The sequence below is a fragment of the Mobula birostris genome, chromosome 6 (assembly GCF_030028105.1).
Source record: "Mobula birostris isolate sMobBir1 chromosome 6, sMobBir1.hap1, whole genome shotgun sequence".
NCBI classification, from domain to species: Eukaryota; Metazoa; Chordata; class Chondrichthyes; order Myliobatiformes; family Myliobatidae; genus Mobula; species Mobula birostris.
The window spans coordinates 103,712,371-103,738,842 of NC_092375.1; the positions used below are offsets into that span (position 1 = coordinate 103,712,371).

The following is a 26,472-nucleotide window of genomic DNA, read 5'->3' on the forward strand; positions in this document are numbered from 1 at the left end:
ATCTAGAATAAACTTGAGGAAGAATTTCCTTCATCTCAAGAGGAATAGATAGAGTGGATAGCCAGCGCCTCTTCCCCAGGGCACCACTGCTCAATACAAGAGGACATGGCTTTAAGGTAAGGGGTGGGAAGTGCAAGGGGGATATTAGAGGAAGGTTTTTTACTCAGAGAGTGGTTGGTGCATGGAATGCGCCGCCTGAGTCAGTGGTGGAGGCAGATACACTAGTGAAATTTAAGAGACTATTAGACAGGTATATGGAGGAATTTAAGGTGGGGGGTTATTTGGGAGGCAGGGTTTAAGGGTCGGCACAACATTGTGGGCCGAAGGGCCTGTACTGTGCTGTACTGTACTATTCTATGTTCAAGACTGTATAGAATCTGACATGCACTGCCTGACTGGGCAGTAGTTACAATTACATTAATGCAGTGTCAGCAACCTTGGTTCAACTGTCCACGCTGTCTCTGGGGAGTTTGTACTTGCTCCCTGTGACTGTGTGGGTTTCCCAGTTCTATGTTCTGTGCTTTGTTTCACCATGGGGGTCTCTACCACAAGACGGTGTATTTTAAGTTGAAGGAGGAGGTTTAAAGTGGATCTGAGGGGATCTCAGAGGTACAAAAGACTCACTTTCAAGGATTCTGCAACTCATGTTCTGAATATTATTTATTGTTATTTTGTTTTTCTTCTTGTATTTGCATTTCACACATTGGTTGTGTGACGAGAATACACATAAAATTAAGATGTTTGCTGGCCTGGGTTAGCATCAGTGGCATCAGCAGTTGGTCTGCCACCTGTCCTCAGGGGAAGGAGAGATAAGGAACAATGAAGCAGCATCTGGAGATGTGTAATGAAGGGACCGGAGAGAGAGCTGTCTGGAGCGGCTCCCCCTTTGAACCCTGAACTGTTTGAAGTGATGGACAGGCGATACCCCAGCAGGGGGATAAAAAGGGACAGGTTCGCTAAGGCAGGACACACACGACACCCGAGGTAACGAGACCCTGGAAGCGGTGCGCCTTTCACGAGTCGGTGGGAAGTACCGGACCTGAAGCGCACAGGGTGGAAAGGTACGATCAGCGGGAACCCGGTGTGTGTCCACCCTCGCTTGGGTGCCGGGTTCACTGCAGAGGATCGACCGCATCTGGAGGAGGGTTCACAGTCGGTGACCTCAGGTGACATCACAAAGGACCCGCCCGAAAGCTGCTTGTGAGCAATATCGCCGGTCTGTGAGTGGAAGCCGTGTCTGAATGATCAGTCGTTCTCTCTCTCCCTCCCCCCCACGTTGTCCATCGCCATGGCAACGATTACTGCGAACTGAACTATTAAATCGAACTGGACTTTTGTGTTACTTTGAAATTGGTCATTTACCGCTAGACAACGATAGAGCTTGATTGATCCTGTTATCTTAATTCTGTGCACATGTATGTTTATCATTGCTGAACTGTTGCATTTATTATCCTTTCGTTTACTGTGTTGCTTGTTTCTTTAATAAAACTTTCTTAGTTCTAGGAATCCAGACTCCAACTGAGTGATCCATTTCTGCTGGTTTGGCAACCCAGTTACAGGGTACGTAACAGTTGTTTGTCCTGTGTGCTGTCTTTTATTGATTCTGCCGTGTTTCTTTGTATTTACTGTGAATGCCCTCAAGAAAATGAACCTCAGGGTTGGATATGGTGTATTTGCCCTCAAGAAAATGAACCTCAGGGTTGGATATGGTGACGTACATTTACTTTGATAATAAATTAACTTTGAACTTTTATCAATAGGCCTGTTTCTGTGGGGTATTCAACCTTTGACTCTACCATTGTGATTAACTTCATGTTGGCCCCAGCTCTGTTACCTCGACAGTAACCAAGCGCAGGAGAGATCCAGTAGGTTAGAATCGGCCAAATAATTGACCTGCGGTATTCCAGAGGAGCGAGAATAGGCAGCAACCGCGTTTACATGAATTCATCTTTACATAATTTATAAAATAACCCTCCTCCCCCCGTAACGCGGGGGTTGCTTGTCTTGCAGAATTATCCGCGGCACCGGTTTAGAATAGTTTCCCAGGTTTCGGTGATACGATTACAACGTTGACATTCTGAGTGAAGCCGAAGTGCTTTGACTGGTGTTTGTGGGAGGTGGAAGCTGGGAGGAAAATTGAAACTCTTAAGAGGACTTCATTGATCCGCCGCTTGCGAACAGTTGGATCGGTTCCTGCCGTGCCTTTGGGAATCAGGGTCTCGCCAGGAGAAGCCAGATTCACGCCAGTGGCTGTGACCGCTCTGGAAATGTCTTGGATCCACTCCCTGCGCTCTTTCCCGGTTCGGAACCGGCTGCTGCTCGGAATCCGTGCCATCTGCCCCTCTCTTCAGTACAAGTCGGGCGCCAGGTCGCCGGTGGATCTGGGTGCCGTGACCGAGCCACCCATGCGGGATCAGAAGAACGTTCAGGACATTCCCAGTTACGGTTTACTCTCGAGTACCTACTGGTACTTCATTAAGGGATTCTACGAGAAAACACACGAATTACAGGTAAGGTGTTGCTGACAGACTTCATTGGCCCGTCCCGTGAAGCTGACCCCTTCCCCAACCCCTGCCAGTGCCACGCTGTGGATGTTAATACTAGATGCAATTTCACACTAGAAACATAGAAAACCTACAGCACAATACAGGCCCTTCGGCCCACAAAGCTGTACCGAACATGTCCTTAGAAATTATCCAGGTTTACCCATAGCCCTCTGTTTTACTAAGCTCCGTGTAACTATCCAGGAGTCTCTTGAGACCCTATCGTTTCCGCCTCCACCACCGCCACCAGCAGCCCATTCCACGCACTCACCACTCTCCGCGTAAAGAACTTACCCCTGGCGTCTCCTCTGTACCTACTTCCAAGCACCTTAAACCTGTGCCCTCTCGTGCTAGCCATTCCAGCCCTGGGTAAAAGCCTCTGACTATCCACACGATCAATGCCTCTCATCATCTTATACACCTCTATCAGGTCACCTCTCATCCTCAGTCGCTCCAAGGAGAAAAGGCAGAGTTTACTCAACCTATTCTCATAAGGCATGCTTCCCAATCCAGGCAACATCCTCGTAAATCTCCTCTGCACCCTTTCTATGGCTTCAATATCCTTCCTGTAGTGAGGCGACCAGAACTGAGCACTGTACTCCAAGTGGGGTCTGTCCATTGTGACTGGCTTGCTGCTCTAGTCTCTCTACACCCATGACTCTTTGGCTAGGCACAGCTCAAGCGCCATTTGTAAATTTGCAAATTACACCACTGGAATTGGTAAAATCTGAAATGGCAACAAGGAGGCATACAGGAGTGAGAAAGATTGGGTGATTGAGCGGTGTCAGAACAACCTTGCATTCAATGTCAGTATGGCCAAGTAATTAATTGTGGACTTCAGGGTGGGGAAGTTGGGAGATCAGATACCAGTCAGCAGTAGAAAGAAGAGCTGGCTAGGTGGATACAGGTTTGAAGGTTGTTTCTTGGAATGGTGGCCACTGGCTAGTGGTATACTGCAGCAACTGGTGTTGGGACCCTTGTAATTCATTATTTTCATAAGTGATATGCATGTAAATTCACAAGTTTGCAGATGAAGGATCAAGTCCGTAGCATTCTTAAGTGGGAGTGAGAGCAGCCAGAGGTCGTGGTCCACTTTGGTACCAATGACATGCATAGAACGGGTGATGAAGTCCAGCAAAGTGAATTCAGGGAGTTAAGTGGTAAGTTGAAAGACAGGACCTCCAGGCTTGTGATCTCAGCATTGCTTCCCATGCCATGTACTCGTAAAGTCAGAAACAGGAAGATCATACAGTTTAACAGTTGGCTAAGGATTAGTGCAGGAGGATGGCTTCAGATTTTTGGATCACTGGGCTCTCTTCCAGGGAAGGTGGAACCTGTACAGAGGAGATGGTTTGCACCTGAACTGGAGGGGGACTAATATCCTAGCGGGAAGGTTTGTTAATGCTGCATAGTGGGGTTTGAAATAGAGTTGCAGGGGGATGGGAGCCAGAGTGCTGGAACAGTTAGTGGAGAGATTGTACAGACATGCTGGTAAGACCTCAGACAAAGTCGGGAATCAAAACATTGAGCATGGTGCGGCTAGTGTCCTGAGCTGCATATACTTCAATGCAAGAAGCATGGTAAAAAAGGCAGATAAGCTCAGGATATGGATCAACACGTGGAATTACGATATTGCAGCCATTAGTGATACTTGTTTGCAGGAGGGTTAGGACTGACAGCTCAATATTCCGGGGTTCTGTTGTTTTAGACGTGACAGAGTGGGAGAGATTTAATGGGGTGGTGTTACTCATCAAGGAAAATGTCACGCCAGTGCTCCATCAGGACAGACTGGAGAACTCGACTAGTGAGGTGTTAAGGGTGGAACTGAGAAAAATGGGTGAAATAAGAAAGGCATCCATCTGTCTCGAAGGGCAATGGATGATAATTATCATCACAAGCCTGGGTGGAAGGTACGGAGATCCTGAGATGTCCAGTTGTCAAGACCTCCCACCCCACCCCACCCCACCCCCCCAGCCTCAGCAATATAATCTAAAGGAAAGCTTATGAAGTAATATGTTTGGCACTAGTTTGGCTGCAGGAGCTGCCAGAAGGATGTTCAATGATGTCCAGCTGCCTGAGGGTCTCCATTCTGGATTTGCTATCTACATTACTCCCGTAGCCTTCGTCTCTCCCGAGGCTGCCTGCAAGGTAGTGGGGCCATTTACTCATTGCTGGGGATCTGGTTCACAAGCACCAGGGCACGTCCACACACCGGTGGGCCTGTATGCTACGCGTGCAGGGGCCAGACCTCAAATAAGAAAGATATGACCACATTAATCGGGCATATTTCAGACCACCCAACAGTGCTAGGATTTTGGGGAACAAATTTGAAAAGAGATTGCAGACTGTTGCAAGAAACACAAGGTTGTTATAGGAGGTGATTTTAACTTTCCAGATATTTACTGTGAATTTCTTACTATCAAAGGACTGGAAAGGATAGAGTTTGTCAAATGTGTTCAGGTAAGTTTTCTTCATCAGTACGTACAAGAGAGCATGTGATACTGGATCTGCTATTAGGAAATGCGAAAGGGCAGGTGACAGAAGTTTGTGTAGGGGAACACTTTGTATCAAGTGACCACAATGCCATTAGTTTCATATGCAAAATGATAAGTCTGGTCCACGGGCTGAGATTATAAATTGGAGTAAGGCCAGTTTTGATGGTATCAGAAATGATCTGGCAAGTACGGATTGGGACAGGCTGTTTTCTGGCAAAGGTGTACTTGGAAAGTGGAAGCCTTCAAAAATTATATTTTGAGAGTACAAAGCTTGTATGTGCCTGTCAGAATAAAAGGTAGGATAACAAGTGTAGGGAACCTTGCTTTTCATGTGATATTGAGAACCTGGTGAAGAGAAAGAAGGAGGTGCATAGCAGGTATAGGCAAGTAGGAATGAATAAGGTGCTTATGGAGGACAAGAAATGTAAGCGAAGACTTAAGAAAGAAATCAGGAGAGCTAAAAGAAGACATGAAGTTGTTCTAGCAGACAAGGTGAAGGAGAATCCTAAAGGATTTTGTGGATATGTTAACTGCCAAAGCATTGCAAGAGACAAAATTGGCCCTCTGGAAGATCAGAATGGTAATCTATGTGTGGAGACGAAACAGATGGGGGAGATCTGAAATGAATTCTTTGCATCTGTATTTACTCGGGAAATGACACAAAGCATATAGAAGTGAGGCAAAGCTGCATCAACTTCATGGACCCTGCACAGATTACAGAGGAAGAGGTGTTTGCTGTCCGGAGGCAAATCAGGGTGGATAAATACCCAGGGTCTGACAAGATGTTCCCTCAGACTCTACTGAAGGCAAGTGCAGAATTTGCCAATGTCCTAGCAGAGATGTTCAAAACATCCTTAGGGATAGTAGAGGTACTAAGGGATTGGAGGATAGCCAATGTTGTTCCACTGCTTTAAAAAGGCTCTAAACATAAACTACGAAATTATGGGCCAGTGAGTCTGACATCAGTTGTAGGCAAGTTATTGGAAGGTATTCTAAGGGACCAAATATACGAGTATTTGGATAGATGGACTGATTGAGGATAGTCATCATGGCTTTATGTGTGGTAGGTCATGTCTAACCAATCTTATAGAGTTTTTCAAGGAAGTTACCAGAAAGTGGATGAAGGGAAGGCAATGGATGTTATCTACATGGACTTCAGTAAGGCATTTGGCAAGGACTCGTGTGGGAGGCTGGTCTAAAAGGTTCAGTTGCTCGGCATTCAGGATGAGGTACAGGTTTCCCCCGCCATCTGAAGGTAGAGTGTTCCTATGAAACTGTTTGTAAGCCGAAATGTCGTAAAGCGAAGAAGCAATTACCATTTATTTATATGGGAAAATTTTGTGAGCATTCGCAGACCCAAAAATAACCTACCAAATCATGCCAAATAACATATAAAACCTAAAATAACAGTAACATATAGTAAAAGCAGGAATGGTATGATAAATACACAGCCTATATAAAGTTGAAATATTTCTCTACAACGATTGCCTGCACAGTTCTCCGTAGCGAAAATCTGACGCAAGTGCTCTTGACAGAAAATCTCACGTAAGCGCTGTTGGCAAAGACGCGTTCTCCAGTAACCTTTAAACTATGAAGCTGCCAAATCTACCGAATAACACGTAAAAATACACAGCCTATATAAAGTAGAAATAATGTACGTACAGTGTAGTATCACTTATGGGAATCGGGACAGCGCAAAGCACACTGATGATGGTGTGTTAGACTGAGTCGTTGCAGGTTGGGTGGTGCAGTGGCCCCCACCCTCCAGGCCGCCGACAGATACCGAACCGCGAAGCACGCAGGGTTAGCCGGGAGGCACACAGCACATCTTTAAGAAAAAAGCTGAAATAAACATGCTAATTAATTAGGTGCTGCCTGGCACATAAATGTTGGCGCAGATCAGAGGCGATTGCTGATTGCATCGGCACCGATCTGGGCCGACAATTATGTGCTAGGCGGTGCCTAATTAATTAGCATGTTTATTTCGGCTTTTTTCTTAAAGATGTGCTGTGTGCGTCCCGGCTACCATTGCATTTTCGCGAATCAGTATCTCTCCGTGGCCTGGGTGCTGGGGTGGTGGGACACTGGGGTGTCATCTCGTCGCCTGTTGCCATTACAGCAGGCGGCTCATCTTCTACCTCTGCCCGCCTCGATGTCGAAGGTCGAGGTTCGTCGTCTGCTGTGGCTGATGTGGAAGCTTGCTTGACTGCTGAGCCTCGAACATTTTTCTATCATACAGTTCTTTAATAAGGACTCAAACCATCCTGCAAATATCCCCTAAACCGACGTACCCTTTCAAAATTAAAGTCGTACTTTATCATTACTCATTCAGTTTCGATTGTTATCCTTTTTTTCTTCCAATTGCATCAGCTCTTCATCTGTCAGTTCTTGGTGATGGGATGCCAAAATCTCTTCAACATCATCTTTGTCAGCTTCCACAAGCCAAACTCATGTTGTCCTTACTTCGTTCACCACGATCGAAACGCTTAATTATGTCTAATTTTACGCTCAGTGTAACACCCTTACGAGCTCTTTCGGGCTTTTCCGATACCATAGAGCTCATCTTGCAAACGGCTGCTCACAGGCACGTGTTAAAGCAATGCCGTTCCGAATCCGGGGAGAGCGGCTGCTCGGGGAACGGTCTGCCTTTTATCGCACGCTGAATTTTTTTTCATAACAGTGAAAACACCTTCTGAAAGCGAAAACAGGGTAGGTCTTTCATAACAGTGAGGTTTTGTAAAGCAAACGTTCGAAAAGTGGGGGACACCTGTAGTAAATTGGATTAGACATTGGCTTTGATGGAGAAGCCAGAGAGTGGTAGTAGATGGTTGGCTCTCTGACTGGAGGCCTGGGACTAGTGGAGTGCAGCAGGGACTGCTGTTGGGTCCTTTGTTGCTAGTCATCTATATCAATGATCCGGATGTCAATGTGGTTGTCTGGGTCAGCAAGTTTGCAGATGACACCAAGAGTGGGGGTTTAGTGGACAGTGAGGAAGACTATCATGGCTTGCAGAGGGATCTGCATCAGCTGGAAAAATGGGCTGAAAAATGCTTGATGGATTTTAATGCGGACCAAGTGTGACGTTTTGCATTTCAGTAGGACCAGCCAGGGTAGGGTTTACACAGTGAATGGTAGGACACTGAGGAGTGTGGTAGAACAAAGGGACCTGGGAATACAGGTACATAATTTGTGGCGTCACAGGTAGATGGGGTCATAAAGAAAGCTTTTTGGCATATTGGCCTTTATCAATCAAAGTATTGAGTACAGGAGATAGGATGTTATGTTGAAGATGTATAAGACATTGGAGAGGCCTAATTTGGAGTATTGTGTGCAGTTTTGGTCACCTACCTATAGGAAAGATGTAAACAAAATTGAAAGAGTACGGAGAAAATTTGCAAGGATGTTGCAGGGACTGGAGGACCTGAGTTATAAGGAAGGATTGAATAGGTTAGAGCTGTATTCTTTAGAATGCAGAAGATTAAGAGGAGATTTGATAGAGGTGTGCAAAATTATGAGGGTAAATGCTGTTACGTACCCTGTAACTGGGTTGCCAAACCAGCAGAAATGGACCACTTAGTTGGAGTCTGGATTACTGGAACTAAGAAAGTTTTATTAAAGAAATAAGTAACAGAGTACTCTAATCATAAGAATATAAATACAACAGGTTAGCAATGATAAAACACACATGTACACAGAACTAGGGTAATAGGAATCAAATAAGCTCTATCGCAGTCTAGGGGTAAAATGATCAGTCTCAAGTGACGCAGAGTTCAGTTCAGCTTAGTACAGTTCACAGTAATCGCCGTTGTGCCATTGGAGAGAGAGAGAGAGAGAGGATGATATGCAAATCTGATTCAGACAGACCTTTGTTCTTCGCAGTTAGCTTTCGGGCGAACCCTTTTAATGTCTTCTGTGGTCACCGACTGTGACCCCTCCGTTCCAGATATAGAAACATAGAAAACATAGAAAATAGGTGCAGGAGTAGGCCATTCGGCCCTTCGAGCCTGCACTGCCATTTATTATGATCATGGCTGATCATCCAACTCAGAACAGCCTTCCCTCCATACCCCCTGACCCCCGTAGCCACAAGGGCCATATCTAACTATATGACTGTTCTTCCGCGGTGAACCCGGCACCCAGGCAAGGGCAGACACACACACCAGGTTCCCGCCGATCGTACCTATTCATCCTGTGCGTCTATGGTCGGTTCCCGCAACCAGACCTCCAAACTCCCACCAACTTGTTGGGCACACCGCTCTTCCAGGGCCTCGTTATCTCATGATCTCGTGGTGTGTGTCTTGCCTTAGCAAACCTGTTCTTTTTATCCCCCTGCTGGGGTATCGCCTGTACATCAAACTTCAAACAGTTCAGGTTCAAAGCAATCGGTCTGTCAATACTCGGACTGGTGTCTCTTTCCGTTATTTCTCTCTCCTCTCTCATTAACATTTTGAATGTTTCTCCATTGTCTCACTTGTCTCTCTCATTAGCATCAATCTCCTGATAACTTGGTTTTTCATCACAATGCAATCAGGCTTTTTCTACTGACTAGGACTCCCATACTGTAAAAGGGCTGGATGGGAAAGAGTTTATCAAATGTGTTCAGAAAAGTTTACTTAATCAGTACATAGAAATCCCCAATGAGAGCATGTGTAATACTGGACCTGCTGTTAAGGAATGAGACAGGGAAGGTGACAGATGTTTGTGTAGGGGAACACTTTGCATCTAGTGATCACAATGCCATTAGTTTAAAGTAAATATGCAAAAAGATAGATCTGGCCTACAAGTTGAGATTGTAAATTGGAGAAGGCCAATTTTGATGGTAGCAGAAATGATCTGGCAAGTGTGGACTGGGACAGGCTGCTTTCTGGCAAAGGTGTACTTGCTAAATGGGAGGCCTTCAAAAGTGTAATTTTGAGAATAGAGAGTTTGTATGTTTCTGTCAGAATAAAAAACAAGGATAATAGGTTTGGGGAACCTTGGTTTCCGAGAGATATTGAAGCCCTAATTAAGAAAGAAAAGGAGGTGCATAGCAGATACGGGCAGGCAGGGAGGAATAAATGAGATATTTAAGGAATATAAGAAAAGCAGGAGAACACTTCAGAAGGAAATCAGGAGGGTTAAGAGAAGGTATGGGGTTCCCCTAGCAGACAAGGTGAGGGGCAATCCTAGGGGCTTCCACAGATACATTAAGAGCAAAAAGATTGCAAGGGACAAAACTGGTCTTCTGGAAGATCAGAGTGGTAATATATGTGTGGGGAAGATCTTAAATGGATATTTTTTGCATCTGTATTTACTCAAGAAATGGACACAGAGTCTATGGAGGTGACTGAAGGCAGCAGCGAGGTCATGGGCCCTGTACAGATTATGGAGGAGGAGGTGTTTGCTGTCTTGAGGCAAATTAGGATGGATACATTTTCAGTGCCTAAATGGATATGCAGGATTAACATCACATGTTTTGTGTGCATTGCTTCAGAATTCCAGCATTTGCAGTCTGTGAGCACTTATACCTGCAACCGTGATGAGTGCTACATCTGTCCTTAGACCTCCTCCCTTAGCACCATTTTGAGCTGCAAACAGGAAAAGTGCTACACCTGTCTATTCACCATATTCACCTGTCCATTCGCCTCCATTCACCTGTCCATTTACCTGACCATTAACCTCCATTCATCTGTCCAATCACCTGTCGATTCACCTGTTGATTCACCCGTCCATTCACTTGTCCATTAACCTCCATTCACCTGTCCATTTACCTGTCCATTCATCATTGCTCAGGGCCCCAAACAATCCTTCCAGATGAGGTGAAACTTCACCAGCAAATCCAATGTCGTAATTTATGCATCCGGTGCTCCTGTTGAGGTCTCCTCTATATCGGTGAGACACAACATGACTGGGGGATTACTTTGTTGAGCACTTTTGCTCCATCCATTGCAAAAGGGTGGGATTTCCCAGTGCCTGACCACTTCAATTAGATTTCCTACTCCACTCTGACATGTCTGTCCATGGCCTCCTCTACTGTCATGATGAGGCCAAATTCAGATTGGAGGAGCAACACTTCATATTCTTTCTGGGCAGCCTCCAACATAGTGGCACGAACACTGATTTCTCCACCTTCTGGTAATCTCTCCTCTCCTCCTCCTTCTCTCTTTCTGGTTATCCTCTCACCCCTTCTCTTATCACCTGCCCATTGCCTCCCTTTGGCTCCCCTTCTCCTTCCCTTTCTCTGGATCCATTGAGTGCTCCTATAATATTCCATCTTCACCCCGTTATTTCTTCCACCTCCCCTCCTAGCTTCCTATTTCATCCCACTCTCACACTCACATTCAGCCACCTCCTCCCTCTATTACCTGCCAGATATATCCCTTCCCTCCCCTCCACCCTTTTTATTTGGAAAATGAGGTCAGGATCGGAAACTGAACAGAGCACTAAACGGAGAGGTGAAGGGAGAGGGAAGTCAGTACAGGTCCCCCCTGTGCCCATTCCCCTCAGCAACAGCTATACCCCTGTGGATACTGCTGAAGGGCATGACCTATCTGAGCATACAGCGGCAGCCAGACCAATAGCACTGTGGTCAGCTCTGAGCCTCAGAAGGGTAGGTGAAGTCAGGCAAAGCAATAGTCATGAGGAATTCGATAGTTAGGGGGACACATAGGAGATTCTGCAGCAGCAAGAGACACCAGGATCATGTGTTGCCTCCCAGCTGCTAGGGTCCAGGAGGTCTGTAGGGGTCTGTTCTGGGAAACCCTCCTCTTTGTGAGTTTTAGAAAACGAGGAAGTAGAAGGGTGAGTTAGTAAGTTTGCTGATGACACAAAGGTTGAGGGTGTTGTGGATAGTCTGGAGGGTTGCAGAGGTTACAGTGGGACATCGATAGGATGCAAAACTGGGCTGAGAAATGGCAGATGGAGTTCAAACCAGATAAGTGTGAAGTGGTTCATTTCGGTAGGTCAAATTTAAAGGCAGAATATAATATTAATAGTAAGATTCTTGGCAGTGTGGAGGATCAGCGAGATGTTGGGGTCTGTGTCGATAGGACACTCAAAGCTGCTGCAGAGGTTGACAGTGTTGTTAAGAGGCATATGGTGTGTTGGCCTTCATCAACCGTGGGATTAAGTTCAAGAGTCGTGAGGTAATGTTGCAGCTATATAAGACCTTAGTTAGACCCCACTGAGTGCTGTGCTCAGTTCTGGTCACCTCACTACAGAAAGGATGTGGAAAGTATAGAAAGGGTGCAGGGGAGATTTACAAGGATGTTACCTGGATTGGGGAGCATGCCCTATGGGAATAGGCTGAGTGAACTTGGCCTTTTCTCCTTGGAATGGTGGAGGATGAGAGGTGACCTGACAGAGGTGTATAATAAGATGAGAGGCATTGATTTTGTGGATGCACAGAGGCTTTTTCCCAGGACTGAAATGGCTAACATGCGGGGGCATAGTTTTAAGGTGCTTGGAAAGAGGAACAGAGGAGATATCAGGGGTAAGTTTTTTACGCAGAGAGTGGTGGATGCGTGCAATACACTGCCGGTGACAGTGGTAGAGGCGGATATGATAAAGTCTTTTAAGAGACTCTTAGATAGGTATATGGAGCTTAGAAAAATAGAGGGCTATGTGGTAGGGAAATTCTAGGCAGTTTCTAGAGTAGGTTACATGGTCAGTACAATATTGTGGGCTGGAGGACCTGCAATGTGCTGTAGATTTCTGTTTCTATGTTAAACAGTTCACAAAGCAGTGGCACAAGAACAGTCTCACAAAATGGGAAGCTCCATTCCTTTGACCATTTGACAAGAACAAAGGCATTTGATTTGTCTGCTTTGCACAGTCCTTGGCTCAATCCATTTGGCTATTCTGCAGATTTTAATTCTTTCTGGCCAACAAGTGCAAGGTTGCTATTGCTACACCACTCAACCATCTGACCCATCTCACTGCTGTATGCCTCCTTGTTGCCATCTGAGATTCTACTAACAACAATGGTATTATTGAAAAGTTTATACATGGTGTTTGAGCACACCACCATGAGTGTAGAGAATGAGGGGTGATAGATAGTACATATAGAGAGGTAGTTACACTCAAGATGCAAGTCTCAGGAAAATGGGTGACAGTCAGGAAGGCAAAAGGGGTTAAGTAGCCAGTGCAGAGAACCCCTGTGGACATTCCCCTCAACAGCAGGTGTATCATTTTGGATAGTGTTGGGGAGGGATGGCCTAGCAGAGGAAAGTTACAGTGGTCGGGTCTCTGGCGCTGAGTCTGGCTCTGTGGCTCAGAAGGGAAGTGGAGAGAAGAGCTGAGGTGTGGTGATAAGGGATTCATTGGCTAGGAGAACAGAAAGGAGGATTTGTGGATTCCCAGATGGTATGTTGCCTCCCGGGTGCCAGGGTCTGGGACATCTTGGAATGAGTCCTCAGCGTTCTTAAGTGGGAAGTCATGGTCCATGTAGGTACTAGTGACAAGGTTCTACGAAGGGAGTTTAGGGAGTTAGGTGCTAAGTTAAAGGGCAGAACCTCCAGGGTTGTGATCTCAGGATTGCTAATCATGCTACATGCTAGTGGGGCCAGAACTAGGAAGATTATACAGTTTAACGAAGGAGTTGATGCAGGAGCGAAGGCATAGAAATTTTGGATCATTGGGCTCTCTTCCAGGGAAGGTGGGACCTGTACAGAAGGGACGGTTTGCATCTGAACTGGAGGGGACTAATATCCTAGCAGGAAGGTTTGATAATGGTGCATGGTGGGCTTTAAACTAAGGTTACAGGAGGATGGGAACCAGAGTGCCAGAACATTTAGTGGAGAGTTGTGGAGAAGATGTCAGTAAGACCTCAGACAAAGTCAAGAATGAAAAGATTTGAGCATGGTGTGATTAATGTCCTGAGCTGCATATATTTCAATGCAAGAAGTATCGTAGGAAAGGCCGATGAGTTCAGGGTATGGATCAACACCTGGCAGCTCTATATTCTGGGGTTCTGTTGTTTCAGATGTGACAGAGTGGGAGGGATTTAAGAAGGACGGGTGACATTACTAGTCATAGGAAGTGTCACAGCAGTGCTCCATCAGGACAGACTGGAGAACTCAGCTCGTGAGGAGTTATGGGTGGAACTGAGAAATAAGAAAGATATGACCACATTAATGGGGCTATATTACAGACCACCCAACAGTTGGGGGGATTTAGAGGAACACTTTGTAGAGAGATTGCAGACTGTTAAAAGAAACATAGGGTTGTTATAGTAGGTGATTTTAAGTTTCCACATATTGCCTGGGCTCCCATACTATCAAAGGACTAGATGAGGTATTGTTTGTCAAATGTGTTCAGGAAAGTTTCTGTAAACAGGTGACCATTAATATCATTTTTTATTGTTAAAGTGCACTTATGTATTCACCTTGGTAATGCCAAAATAGCTGCTTGTGCCTTTAAGAGAAAACGGTGATGCCATTTTGCATGGGTGGAGTAGAACGAAGAGTTTCCACGTTCAGAAAGGATGACATTCGAATGCTTTTCCCAGGTTTGGTGAGGAAAGATTTTTGTGAGTAAGTTGATTAGCATTGGATAGCGTGATTGCGAAGTTCCTTAATCAGCCTGCTAGTGTGAGCGAGGACAAAGCATTTCAAGGTCTAGCCTATATGTGTTTGGAAGTTAAGCACGTATGTGCCAAATAATTGTCACTACCGTACTGGTTTTGTATATTTTGGTTTAGTTACTTTCCTACTGCATACGTTACAAGGGCGTCGCCCGAAGCTAAGATGAGATTGTAATGAAGGGAACTTTTAAAAATTTATTTCCTTGTTTTTGTTGTCACACCCTCTTTCTGCAATAAAACAACTAAAACAGATAAAGGAATTTAAGACCCGAAAAAGTATTTGTTGTCTTGCATGTGTATTTTTTCTCCAAGCTAACATTTCCTTAATCAGTACTTAGAAGTCCCAATGTGAGAGGGTGTGATACTTGATTTGCCAATAGGGAATGAGATAGGGCAGGTGACAGAAGTTCGTGAAAGGGAACACTTTGCACCTAGTGAGCACAATGCCATTAGTTTTGAAGTAAGTTGTGAGGAAGCTAGATCTGGTCTGCGGGCTGAGATTGTAAATTGAAAGATGCTAATTTTGATATCAGAAATGATCTGGCAAATGTGAATTGGAACAGGCTGTTTTCTGGCAAAGATATATTTAGTAAGTGGGAAGCCTTCAAAAGTGAAATTTTGGGAGTACAAAACTTGTATGTGCCTGTCAAGATAAAAAGATAAAGTTATTGGATGTAGGAAAAGGTTTAGGGAACCTTGGTTTTCAAGAGATATTGAGGTCGTGGTCAAGAAAAAAAAAGAGGTGCATAGCAGGTATAGGCGGGTAGGAACAAATGAGGTGCTTATGGAGTATAAGAAATGCAAGAGAACACTCAAGAAAGAAATCAGGAGGGCTAAAAGAAGGCATGAGTTGCCTTAGCTGACAAGAAGGAGAATCCTAAAGGATTCTATAGATATAGATATGTTAAGAACAAGGGATCAAATTGGTTCTCTGGAAGATCAGAATGCTAATCTATATATGGAGCCAGAAAAGATGGTGGAGATCTTAAATCATTTTTTTGCATCTATACTCAGGGAACAGACGCAGAGTGTATAGAAGTGAGGCTAAGTGTCTTCGACCTCATGGACCCCATACAGATTATAAAGGAGGAGGTGTTTGCTGTCAGGGGGCAAATCAAGGTGGATATTTTAGAGTGATTTTTGTGTCTAGGTCATTTACATTCAGCAAATGGCTTTGGGCACAGTCTTCTGTTCCTTGATAATGTATTGTGAATTCAGTTTGGGACAATGCATTCCTTAAAGCTCTGGATCCCAGTCCAGACGCTGCTGGCGGCTGTGGGATGGATGCGAATCAGAAGGTGTGAAATTTGCATGTAGTTTCAAAAGAAAGCATTGCCTATACTTTGTAAATATGGAATTGTCTTTGTGTTTAGCAAATAAATATCGAGCCCCACATTGGGCCAGCAGACCTTTCCACTGAAAGTATCTCTGTATGATGCCTGCTCTACTTTGTTTTGTCAAATAAAGAAGCTGCTTTGTATCTATCTGTAATTTTCATCAATGAGGACTTCTGCCTGTAGCTCAATGGAGTAACACGTAAATTTTGTGGCTGCCTTTAATTCCCCCTTTCCCCAGTCTAAACCTTGAATTGTTCAACTTTTATTTTTTTGGATCTTAGAGGGTAATAGTGGTCATTATGTCGTATCCTTTAAGAAGTGGGAAACAGCTTTTTGAACCCAGCAATGGAAAGGGAAAAACTTCGAAAGAAAAATCAGGAGATATGCCTGTCTGGGCTGAGCGTTTGGAACGTGCGTTGATGGGTCTCAATAACAAAATGGACAATAACACTTCTGAGTTGAAGTCGTTCCGACAGAGTTTACAGACTATTGAGGAAAATATTCTTTCCTTGAATACTGACTTTAAAGAATCGAAATGTCAGATTGTGGATATTTCAACCTGATTAGAACAGGCTCAACGCAAAATTGTCGATTTAGAGGCAAAGTCTTGTCGGAATAACATTCGTATTCTGGGTCTTCAGGAAGGCTCCGAAAATGGGAATTTATTGGATTATTTTGCCAATCTGTTTCAATCTCTGTTCCTGGATATTCTATCTCAGCCTCCCGATATTGAAAGAGCTCACGGCATTTTCACTTTGTCAGATAAAGCTCGACCAATTTTAGTCAACTTTCTTCGCTTTAAAGTTAAAGACCAAATCATAAAATGTACAAGAAAACAGAAAGTTTTTAAATCAGTGCCCAAGAAGAACATAGCAACCTGCCTGAATGACTATTATCCACTAACACTTACATCCACAGAGATGAAGGGTTTGAGAAGCTGGTGATGAAATGTATCAACTCCTGCCTACATGGAATCACTCTACTTTGCCTACCAGAGCGACAAGTCCACAGCAGGCACTATTTCAATGGTTCTTCACTCAGCCCTGGAATATCTAGACAGCAGAGATGCATATATCAGAATGCTCTTTATTGACGACAGCTTGACGTTCAATACCATCATCCCCTCAAAACGAATCAAAACTAAGCTTCAAGACCTTGACCTCAATACTTCCTTATGCAATTGGATACTCAGCTTCCTTGCTTGCAGACTCCAGTCAGTTTGGATTGGCAACAACATCTCCTCCGCAATCTCCATTGGCACAGGTGCACCACGAGGCTATGTGTTTAGTCCCCTGCTCTACTCCCTTTACACTTATAAGCACAGTTCCAATACCATATTCATTTGCTGACAATGCAACTGTTGTTGGCCAAGTCAAAGGTGCTGATAAATCAGCATATAGGAGGAAGATTGAAAATCTGGCTGAGTGGTGCCACAACGACTGTTGTTGCCTTAACAAAATCACCAGAGAGAAGTACTGGTGGATACGGAGCAGTCTTTTATTCGACAAAGTAAGACAGAGTGGGCATCATACTGAATCCCCTTTGGGAAGAAGGTGGTTTGCCTGACCCACCACTATGTGACATTTTGTATGCTGAAGATCAAAGGCCATGTCAAACCAATCTTATACTTTTCAAGGAAGTTACCAGGTAAGGTAATGATGACAAGGCAGTGGATGTTGTCTACATGGACTTCAGTAAGGTATTAAAGCAAGTCCCATCACAAACAAGAGAAAATCTTCAGATGCTAGAAATCCAAGCAACAAACACAAAATGCTGGAGTAGCTTAGCAGGCCAGGCAGCACCTCGCACAAAACAAATCCCACGTGGGAAGTGGCTCAACTGAGTTCCAGTGCTCGGCGTTCAAGATGAGGCAGTAAATTGGATTGGACATGGGCTTTGTAGGAGAAAACCAGAGAGTGCTTGCCTCTCTGCCTGAAGGCCTGAGACTATTGGAGTGCCACAGGGATCGGTGCTGGATCTATTATCAATGATCTGGATGATCATGTGGCTAACTGGATCAGCAAATTTGCAGATGACACCAAGATTGGGGGTGTAGTGGACAGTGAGGAAGACTATCAGAACTTGCAGCAGGATCTGGACCAGCTGGAAAAATGGGCTGAAAATTGGCAGATGGAATTTAATGTGGACAAGTGTGAGGTGTTGCACTTTGGGAGGACAAACCAGGGTAAGTCTTACACACTGAACAGTGGGGAAAGGACAAGTGCTGTAGAACAGGGATCTGGGAATACAGGTCCATAGTTCATTGAAAGTGGCGTCACATGCAGATAGGTTCAGAAAGAAAGCTTTTGGCACATTGACCTTCATAGATCAAAGGTTGGGATGTTATGTTGAAATTGTAAAAGACATTGGTGAGGCCTAATGTGGAGTATTGTGTGCAGCCTTGGTCACCTACCTTCAGGAAAGATGTAAATAAGGTGGAAAGAGTACAGAGAAAATTTACAAGGATGTCACCAGGACTGGAGGACCTACGTTATTAGGAAAGGTTGAACAGGTTAGAACTTCATTCCCTAGAACATACAGTGGCATGCAAAAGTTTGGGCACCCCGGTCAAAATTTCTGTTACTGTGAACAGTTAAGTGAGTAGAAGATGAACTGATCTCCAAAAGTCATAAAGTTAAAGATGGAACATTCTTTTCAACATTTCAAGCAAGATTAGTGTATTATTTTTGTTTTGTATAATTTTAGAGTGGAAAAAAAAGGAAAGGAGCACCATGCAAAAGTTTGGACACCCCAAGAGATTTGAGCTCTCAGACATCTTTTACCAAGGTCTCAGACCTTAATTAGCTTGTTAGGGCTGTGGCTTGTTCACAATCATCGTTAGGAAAGGTCAGGTGATGCAAATTTCAAAGCTTTATAAATACCCTGGCTCCTCAAACCTTGTCCCAACAATCAGCAGCCATGGGCTGCTCTAAGCAGCTGCCTAGCACTCTGAAAATTAAGATAAATGATGCCCACAAAGCAGGAGAAGGCTATAAGAGGATAGCAAAGCGTTTTCAGGTAGCTACTTCCTCAGTTTGTAATGTAATTAAGAAATGGCAGTTAACAGGAACGGTGGAGGTCAAGTTGAGGTCTGGAAGATCAAGAAAACTTTCCAAAAGAACTGCTCATAGGATTGCTAGAAAGGCAAATCAAAACCCCCATTTGACTGCAAAAGACCTTCAGGAAGATTTAGCAGACTCTGGAGTGGTGGTGCACTGTTCTACTGTGCAGTGACACCTGCACAAATATGACCTTCATGGAAGGGTCATCAGAAGAAAACTTTTCCAGCATCCTCACCACAAAATTCAGCATTAGACGTTTGCAAAGGAACATCTAAATAAGCCTGATGCATTTTGGAAACAAGTCCTATGGACTGATGACGTTAAAATAGAACTTTTTGGCCACAATGAGCAAAGGTATGTTTGGAGAAAAAAGGATGCGGAGAACTACCTCTCCAACTGTTAAGCACAGGGGATGGATCGATCATGCTTTGAGCTTGTGTTGCAGCCGGTGTGACGGGGAACATTTCACTGGTAGAGGGAAGAAAGAATTCAATTAAATACCAGCAAATTCTGGAAGCAAACATCACACCGTCTGTAAAAAAGCTGAAGATGAAAAGAGGATGGCTTCTACAACAGGATAATGATCCTAAACACACCTCAAAATCCACAATGGTCTACCTCGAGAGACGCAAGCTGAAGGTTTTGCCATGGCCCTCACAGTCCCTGACCTAAACATCATCGAGAATCTGTGGATAGATCTCAAAAGAGCAGTGCATGCAAGACGGCCCAAGAATCTCACAGAACTAGAAGCCTTTTGCAAGGAAGAATGGGTGACAAACCCCCAAACAAGAATTGAAAGACTCTTAGCTGGCTACGGAAAGTGTTTACAAGCTGTGATACTTACCAAAGGGAGTGTTACTAAGTACTGACCATGCAGGGTGCCCAAACTTTTGCTTCAGGCCTTTTCCTTTTTTGTTATTTTGAAACTGTAAAAGATGAAAATAAAAAAGTAATATTGCTTAAAATATTAAAGAAATGTGTCATCTTTAACCTTATGCCTTTTGGAAATCAGGTCATCTTTTACTCGCTTAGCTATTCACAGTAACAGAAATTTTGACCGGGGTGCCCAAACTTTTGCATGCCACTGTAGATGACTGAGGGGAGATTTGATAGAGACTAGAAGAATTGGAAGACTGAGCTGACTCTATGGGCCGAATGGCCTACTTCTGCTCTTATGGTTTTAATTACGACGAAGAAATTCGAGGAGATTTGGTGTGAACACCAAAGACTCTAGCATTTTCCTACAGGTGTACTGTGGAGAGCATTCTAACTGGCTGCAGCGCCATCTGATAAGGAGGGGTGACTGCACTGGACTGGAAAAAGCTGCAGGAAGTTCTGAACAGCTCCATCATAGGCACAAGCCTTCCCAGTATTGAAGCATCTTCAAAAGGCAATGCCTGAAAAAGTGGCATCCATCATTGAGGGCTGCCATCACCCAGGAGGAGGGCCAGGAGGCTGAGGTCACATGCTCAGCATTTTAGGGCCAGGTTCTTCCCCTCCCCCGTCACATTTCTGAATGGATAATGAACCCATCTACAGCACCTCAATATTTTTTGCTCTCTTTTTGCACTACTTATGTAATTTTTAGAAGTATATAGTTTTTTAAATTAAATATTGCTATGTATTGCTGCCACAGAACAACAAATTTCAATATTTATTCCAGTGATATTAAACCTGATTCTGATTCTGTTATGGATATTGACCATTTGGTAATGTATGTATATTCAAATGCCGTCTTTGCGAGATCAGTCTCCATGCATAATACAAGTGTTCGTAGTCAATTGAAACTACAACCTAACAACCGATCATGCTTTGAAGTTATGAAAGTAATTGTCCCTCAGTTGGTATGGCTTGCTTCCTTCAATTTAGATTAGATTAGATCAGATTCAACTTCATTGTCGTTGTGCCGAGTACAGATACAAAGCCAATGAAATGCATTTAGCATCTGACCAGAAATTCAAAGAGTAGTGTTATTTACAAACTAACTGTGAATAAAAAAAGTGCTACAGCAACAAATATAAAAGTACTGAGAGAGTACAATACGGATGCAATGCTGCTTAGCGCTGTGATGAGAGGTTCAGCAGTGTCACAGCCTCAGGGAGGAAGCTCTTCCTGTGCCTGCTGGTGCGGGAGCAGAGGCTCCTGTAGCACCTACCGGATGGGAGGTGAGTAAAAAGTCCATGGTTAGGGTGAGATGCATCCCTGATAATGCTTTTCACCCTGCCCAGGCAGTGTTTATGGTAGGTGTTCTCAATGGTGGGCAACTGGGTGTTGATAATCTGCTGGGCAGTTTTCATACACCCGTAACTTGACCCATATGCCAAATGACTGCAGTCCCCTGCTGTGCAAAGGGAAGCTATGCTCTTTGAAGACCTTTCTTGCCTAGGCATTATCTTAACCCTTACCTTGATGCAACTTCCATAGTATAGTAGTTGTTAGAAATATTGGAAGGAGAAGCAGGGAGAATGCATTTCTATTCTGCACTCTTAAAGATTAAATGTCAGCTTTACTTGTCACATGTACATTGAAAGAGGCAGTAAAATGCATCAATGACCAATGCAGTTCGAGGGCTGCTGGGGGTAACCGGCTGGTGTCATCGTGTTTCCTGCGCCAACGTAGCACGCTAATCCTAACCGCGTGTCTTTGGAACATGGGAGGGAACTGGAGCACCTAGAGGTCACGGGAAGAGTGTATTAGCTCTTTACATACAGCAGCAGGAGTTGATCCTCGATCGCTGATTGCTGGTGCTGTAGAGCATTGTGCTACCATCCCGCTATTGCTCTACCTCAGAGCACTATAGAATGAATTATTCTGCATGAACAGTATGCAAGCTCATATATTTACTGTGTCTCAGTGCATACACCAATAATATTCCAATTTGTGTAAGTGAGTGATTGATGCTTGGTGCACACTTGACGAGCATGTTTCTCTCACTCTGTAACTCAATTCAACATGAAAACTTAGCACTGTTTAAGTGTTGCAGTGGGAAAAGTTTTGGATGCTTTTAGACGGAAGAGGAAGGAAGATCAGAACTTTTCATTTCAGAGTTCAGTCACCTGTTCTTTGGAAAGAAATGGACGTTCAGACCAACCCTGGTAACAAACGGGTTTGGTTTTCACTGATGTCATTAGTTCAATTTGTCAACATTGGAAAATAGAGAAATATCATTCAATGTAGTGACCCTAACCTCCACAGTATTTTAATGAATGATGTCAAAACACACCAGAACAGTTACTAGAAATGGAGGGAGAAAGAGAAGAAACTAGTTCTGCAGTTCATGTAAACAAATGTATATAGATTCAGTGGCCACATTATTAGGTACATGGGGTACCTAATAAAGTGGCCACTGAGTGTATTTCTGATTATCAATGGCCGCCTTCTGCTGTAGCCCATTCACTTCAAGGTTTGATGTGTTGTGTGTTCAGAGACACTCTACTGCACACCACTGTTGTAAAGCATGATTATTTGAGTTACTGTCACCTTCCTGTCAGCTTGAACCAGTCTGGCCATTCTCCTCTGACCTCTCTCATTAACAAGGCATTTTCACCCACAGAACAGCCACTTACTGTACTGTTTTTGTTTTTCCAACCATTCTCTGTAAACTCTAGAGACTGTTGTGCACGAAAATCCCAGGAGATCAGCAGTGTCTGAGATACTCAAACCACCCCATCTGGCACCAACAATCATTCCACAGTCATTGTCATTTAGATCACATTTCTTCCCCATTATGATGTTTGGTCTGAACATCAGCTGAACCTGTCGACCATGTCTGCATGCTTTTATGCATTGAGTTGCTAACAATGATTGACTGATTAGATGTTTACATTAACAAGCAGGTGTACCGGCATACCTAATAAAGAGGCCACTGAGGGTATATGCAGCTGTCAGACTGGAATTTAATATCATGGGAGCTTGGTAATATGTGCAGGTGTTCATAAGTTGGTTGCCCTTGAGCTAGACTGCAGCATTTTTGATCTGCCTCTTATCATTGACCATTACTTTGCTACTAGAATATACGAGGGTGATTGATAAGTTGGTGGCCTAAGGTAGAAGGAGTCAAACTTAGAAAAGCTAGTACATTTATTTTTCAACATAATCCCCTCCTACATGTACACACTTAGTCCAGCGGTCGTGGAGCATATGTATCCCTTCTTTGTAGAAGTGGTCCACAGCAGGGCTGATTGATAAGTTCGTGACCTAAGGTAGAAGGAGATGAGTTATTATCTTCAAACTTTCTGCATTATCACTCAAAGTGTAGATCACTGGGAGAGAGGGATGCCTTGCTGTAACTCCATTAGTTTGTATTTCAGGGACTGAGTTATTCTGGATAGCAACTAGAGCTGTTTCTGGCTGGTTAGTATCAGAGGACCCTGCTCTGAATTGAAGAGTTCTGGTCTTAATTATGTACTTTTTCATATTCGCATGTGGTTCTGCGTAGATATGTTCCAATGAGACAGGAACCGTGGTGCACAAAGGCTGTTGAAAATCTAGTCAAGAAGAAAAGAAGAGCTCATGAAAGGTTCAAAAAACTAGGTAATGATAGAGATCTAGAAGATTATAAGGCTAGCAGGAGGGAGCTTAAGAATAAAATTAAGAGAGCCAGAAGGGGCCATGAGAAGGCCCTGGTGGACAGGATACCCAAGGCATTCTACAAGTATGTGAAGAGCAAGAGGATAAGATGTTACAGAATAGGACAAATCAAGTGTGACAGTTGAAAACTGTGTTTGGAACCGGAGGAGATGGCAGAGGTACTTAATGAATACTTTGCTTCAGCATTCACCATGGAAAAGGATCTTGGCAATTGTAGAGATGTCTTGAGCATGTAAATATTAAGGAGGAGGATGTTCTGGAGCTTTTGGAAAGCATCAACTTGGATAAGTCACCAGGACCAGACGGGATGTCACCCAGGCTACTGTGGGAGGTGAGGGAGGAGATTGCTCAACCTCTGGCGATGATCTTTGCATCATCAATGAGGATAGGAGAGGTTCTGGAGGATTGGAGGGTTGCAGATGTTGTTCCCTTATTCAAGAAAGGGAGTAGGGATAGCCCAGGAAATTATAGACCAGTGAGTCTTACTTCAGTGGTCGGTAAGTTGATGGAGAAGATCCTGAGAGGCAGGATTTATGAACATTTGGAGAGACATAATATGATTAGGAATAGTCAGCATGGTTTTGTCAAAGGCAGGTCATGCATTACATAGAAACATAGAAAATAGGTGCAGGACTAGGCCATTCGGCCCTTCGAGCCTGCACCGCCTTTCAGTATGATCATGGCTGATCATCCAACTCAGAACCGTGTACCAGCCTTCCCTCCATACCCCCTGACCCCCGTAGCCACAAGGGCCATATCTAACTCCCTCTTAAATATAGCCAATGAACTGGCCTCAACTGTTTCCTGTGGCAGAGAATTCCACAGATTCACCACTCTCTGTGTGAAGAAGTTGTTCCTAATCTCGGTCCTAAAAGGCTTCCCCTTTATCCTCAAACTGTGACCCCTCGTTCTGGACTTCCCCAACATCGGGAACAATCTTCCTATGTCTAGCCTGTCCAATCCCTTTAGGATTTTAGATGTTTCAATCAGATCCCCCCTCAATCTTCTAAATTCCAACGAGTATAAGACTAGTTCATCCAGTCTTTCATCATATGAAAGTCCTGCCATCCCAGGAATCAATCTGGTGAACCTTCTTTGTACTCCCTCTATGGCAAGGATGTCTTTCCTCAGATTAGGGGACCAAAACTGCACACAATACTCCAGGTGTGGTCTCACCAAGGCCTTGTACAACTGCAGTAGTACCTCCCTGCTCCTGTACTCGAATCCTCTTGCTATAAATGCCAGCATACCATTCGCCTTTTTTACTGCCTGCATGCCCACTTTCAATGACTGGTGTATAATGACATCCAGGTCTCGTTGCACCTCCCCTTTTCCTAATCGGCCACCATTCAGATAATAATCTGTTTTCCTATTTTTGCCGCCAAAGTGGATAACTTCACATTTATCCACATTAAATTGCATCTGCCATGAATTTGCCCACTCACCCAACCTATCCAAGTCACTCTGCATCCTCTTAGCATCCTCCTCACAGCTAACACTGCCGCCCATCTTCGTGTCATCCGCAAACTTGGAGATGCTGCATTTAATTCCCTCATCCAAGTCATTAATATATATTGTAAACAACTGGGGTCCCAGCACTGAGCCTTGCGGTACCCCACTAGTCACTGCCTGCCATTCTGAAAAGTTCCCGTTTATTCCCATTCTTTGCTTCCTGTCTGCCAACCAATTCTCTATCCACATCAATACCTTACCCCCAATACCGTGTGCTTTAAGTTTGCACACTAATCTCCTGTGTGGGACCTTATCAAAAGCCTTTTGAAAATCCAAATATACCACATCCACTGGTTCTCCCCTATCTACTCTACTAGTTACATCCTCAAAAAATTCTATGAGATTCGTCAGACATGATTTTCCTTTCACAAATCCATGCTAACTTTGTCCGATGATTTCACCGCTTTCCAAATGTGCTGTTATCACATCTTTGATAACTGACTCTAGCAGTTTCCCCACCACCGATGTTAGGCTAACCGGACTATAATTCACCGGTTTCTCTCTCCCTCCTTTTTTAAAAAGTGGGGTTACATTAGCCACCCTCCAATCCTCAGGAACTAGTCCAGAATCTAACGAGTTTTGAAAAATTATCACTAATGCATCCACTATTTCTTGGGCTACTTCCTTAAGCACTCTGAGATGCAGACCATCTAGCCCTGGGGATTTATCTGCCTTTAATCCCTTCCATTTACCCAACACCACTTCCCTACTAACATGTATTTCCCTCAGTTCCTCTATCTCACTAGACCCTCTGTTTCCTACTATTTCTGGAAGATTATTTATGTCCTCCTTAGTGAAGACAGAACCAAAGTAATTATTCAATTGGTCTGCCATGTCCTTGCTCCCCATAATCAATTCACCTGTTTCTGTCTGTAGGGGACCTACATTTGTCTTAACCAATCATTTTCTTTTCACATATCTATAAAAGCTTTTACAGTCAGTTTTTATGTTCCCTGCCAGTTTTCTCTCATAATCTTTTTTCCTCTTCCTAATTAAGCCCTTTGTCCTCCTCTGCTGAACTCTGAATTTCTCCCAGTCCTCAGGTGAGCCACTTTTTCTGACTAATTTGTATGCTTCTTCTTTGGAATTGATACTATCCCTAATTTCCCTTGTCAGCCACGGGTGCACTACCTTTCTTGATTTATTCTTTTGCCAAACTGGGATGAACAATTGTTGTAGTTCATCCATGCGATCTTTAATTGCTTGCCATTGCATATCCACCGTCAATCCTTTAAGTGTCATTTGCCAGTCTATCTTAGCTAATTCATGTCTCATACCTTCAAAGTTACCTTTCTTTAAGTTCAGGACCTTTGTTTCTGAATTAACTATATCACTCTCCATCTTAATGAAGAATTTCACCATATTATTGTC

At 44.0% G+C, this 26,472-nt stretch overlaps 1 protein-coding gene across 1 annotated transcript in view; it reads left to right on the forward strand.

The window, feature by feature from the left end:
* Positions 1 to 2,267: 2,267 nt before the first annotated feature.
* Positions 2,268 to 26,472, forward strand: part of LOC140199855 (sterol 26-hydroxylase, mitochondrial-like) — a 261,377-nt gene continuing 237,172 nt past the window's right edge. Inside the window, exon 1 of the mRNA XM_072262360.1 lies at positions 2,268 to 2,510. Within this exon, the coding sequence (XP_072118461.1) occupies positions 2,268 to 2,510 (243 nt within the window). The remainder of the gene's footprint in view (positions 2,511 to 26,472) is intronic.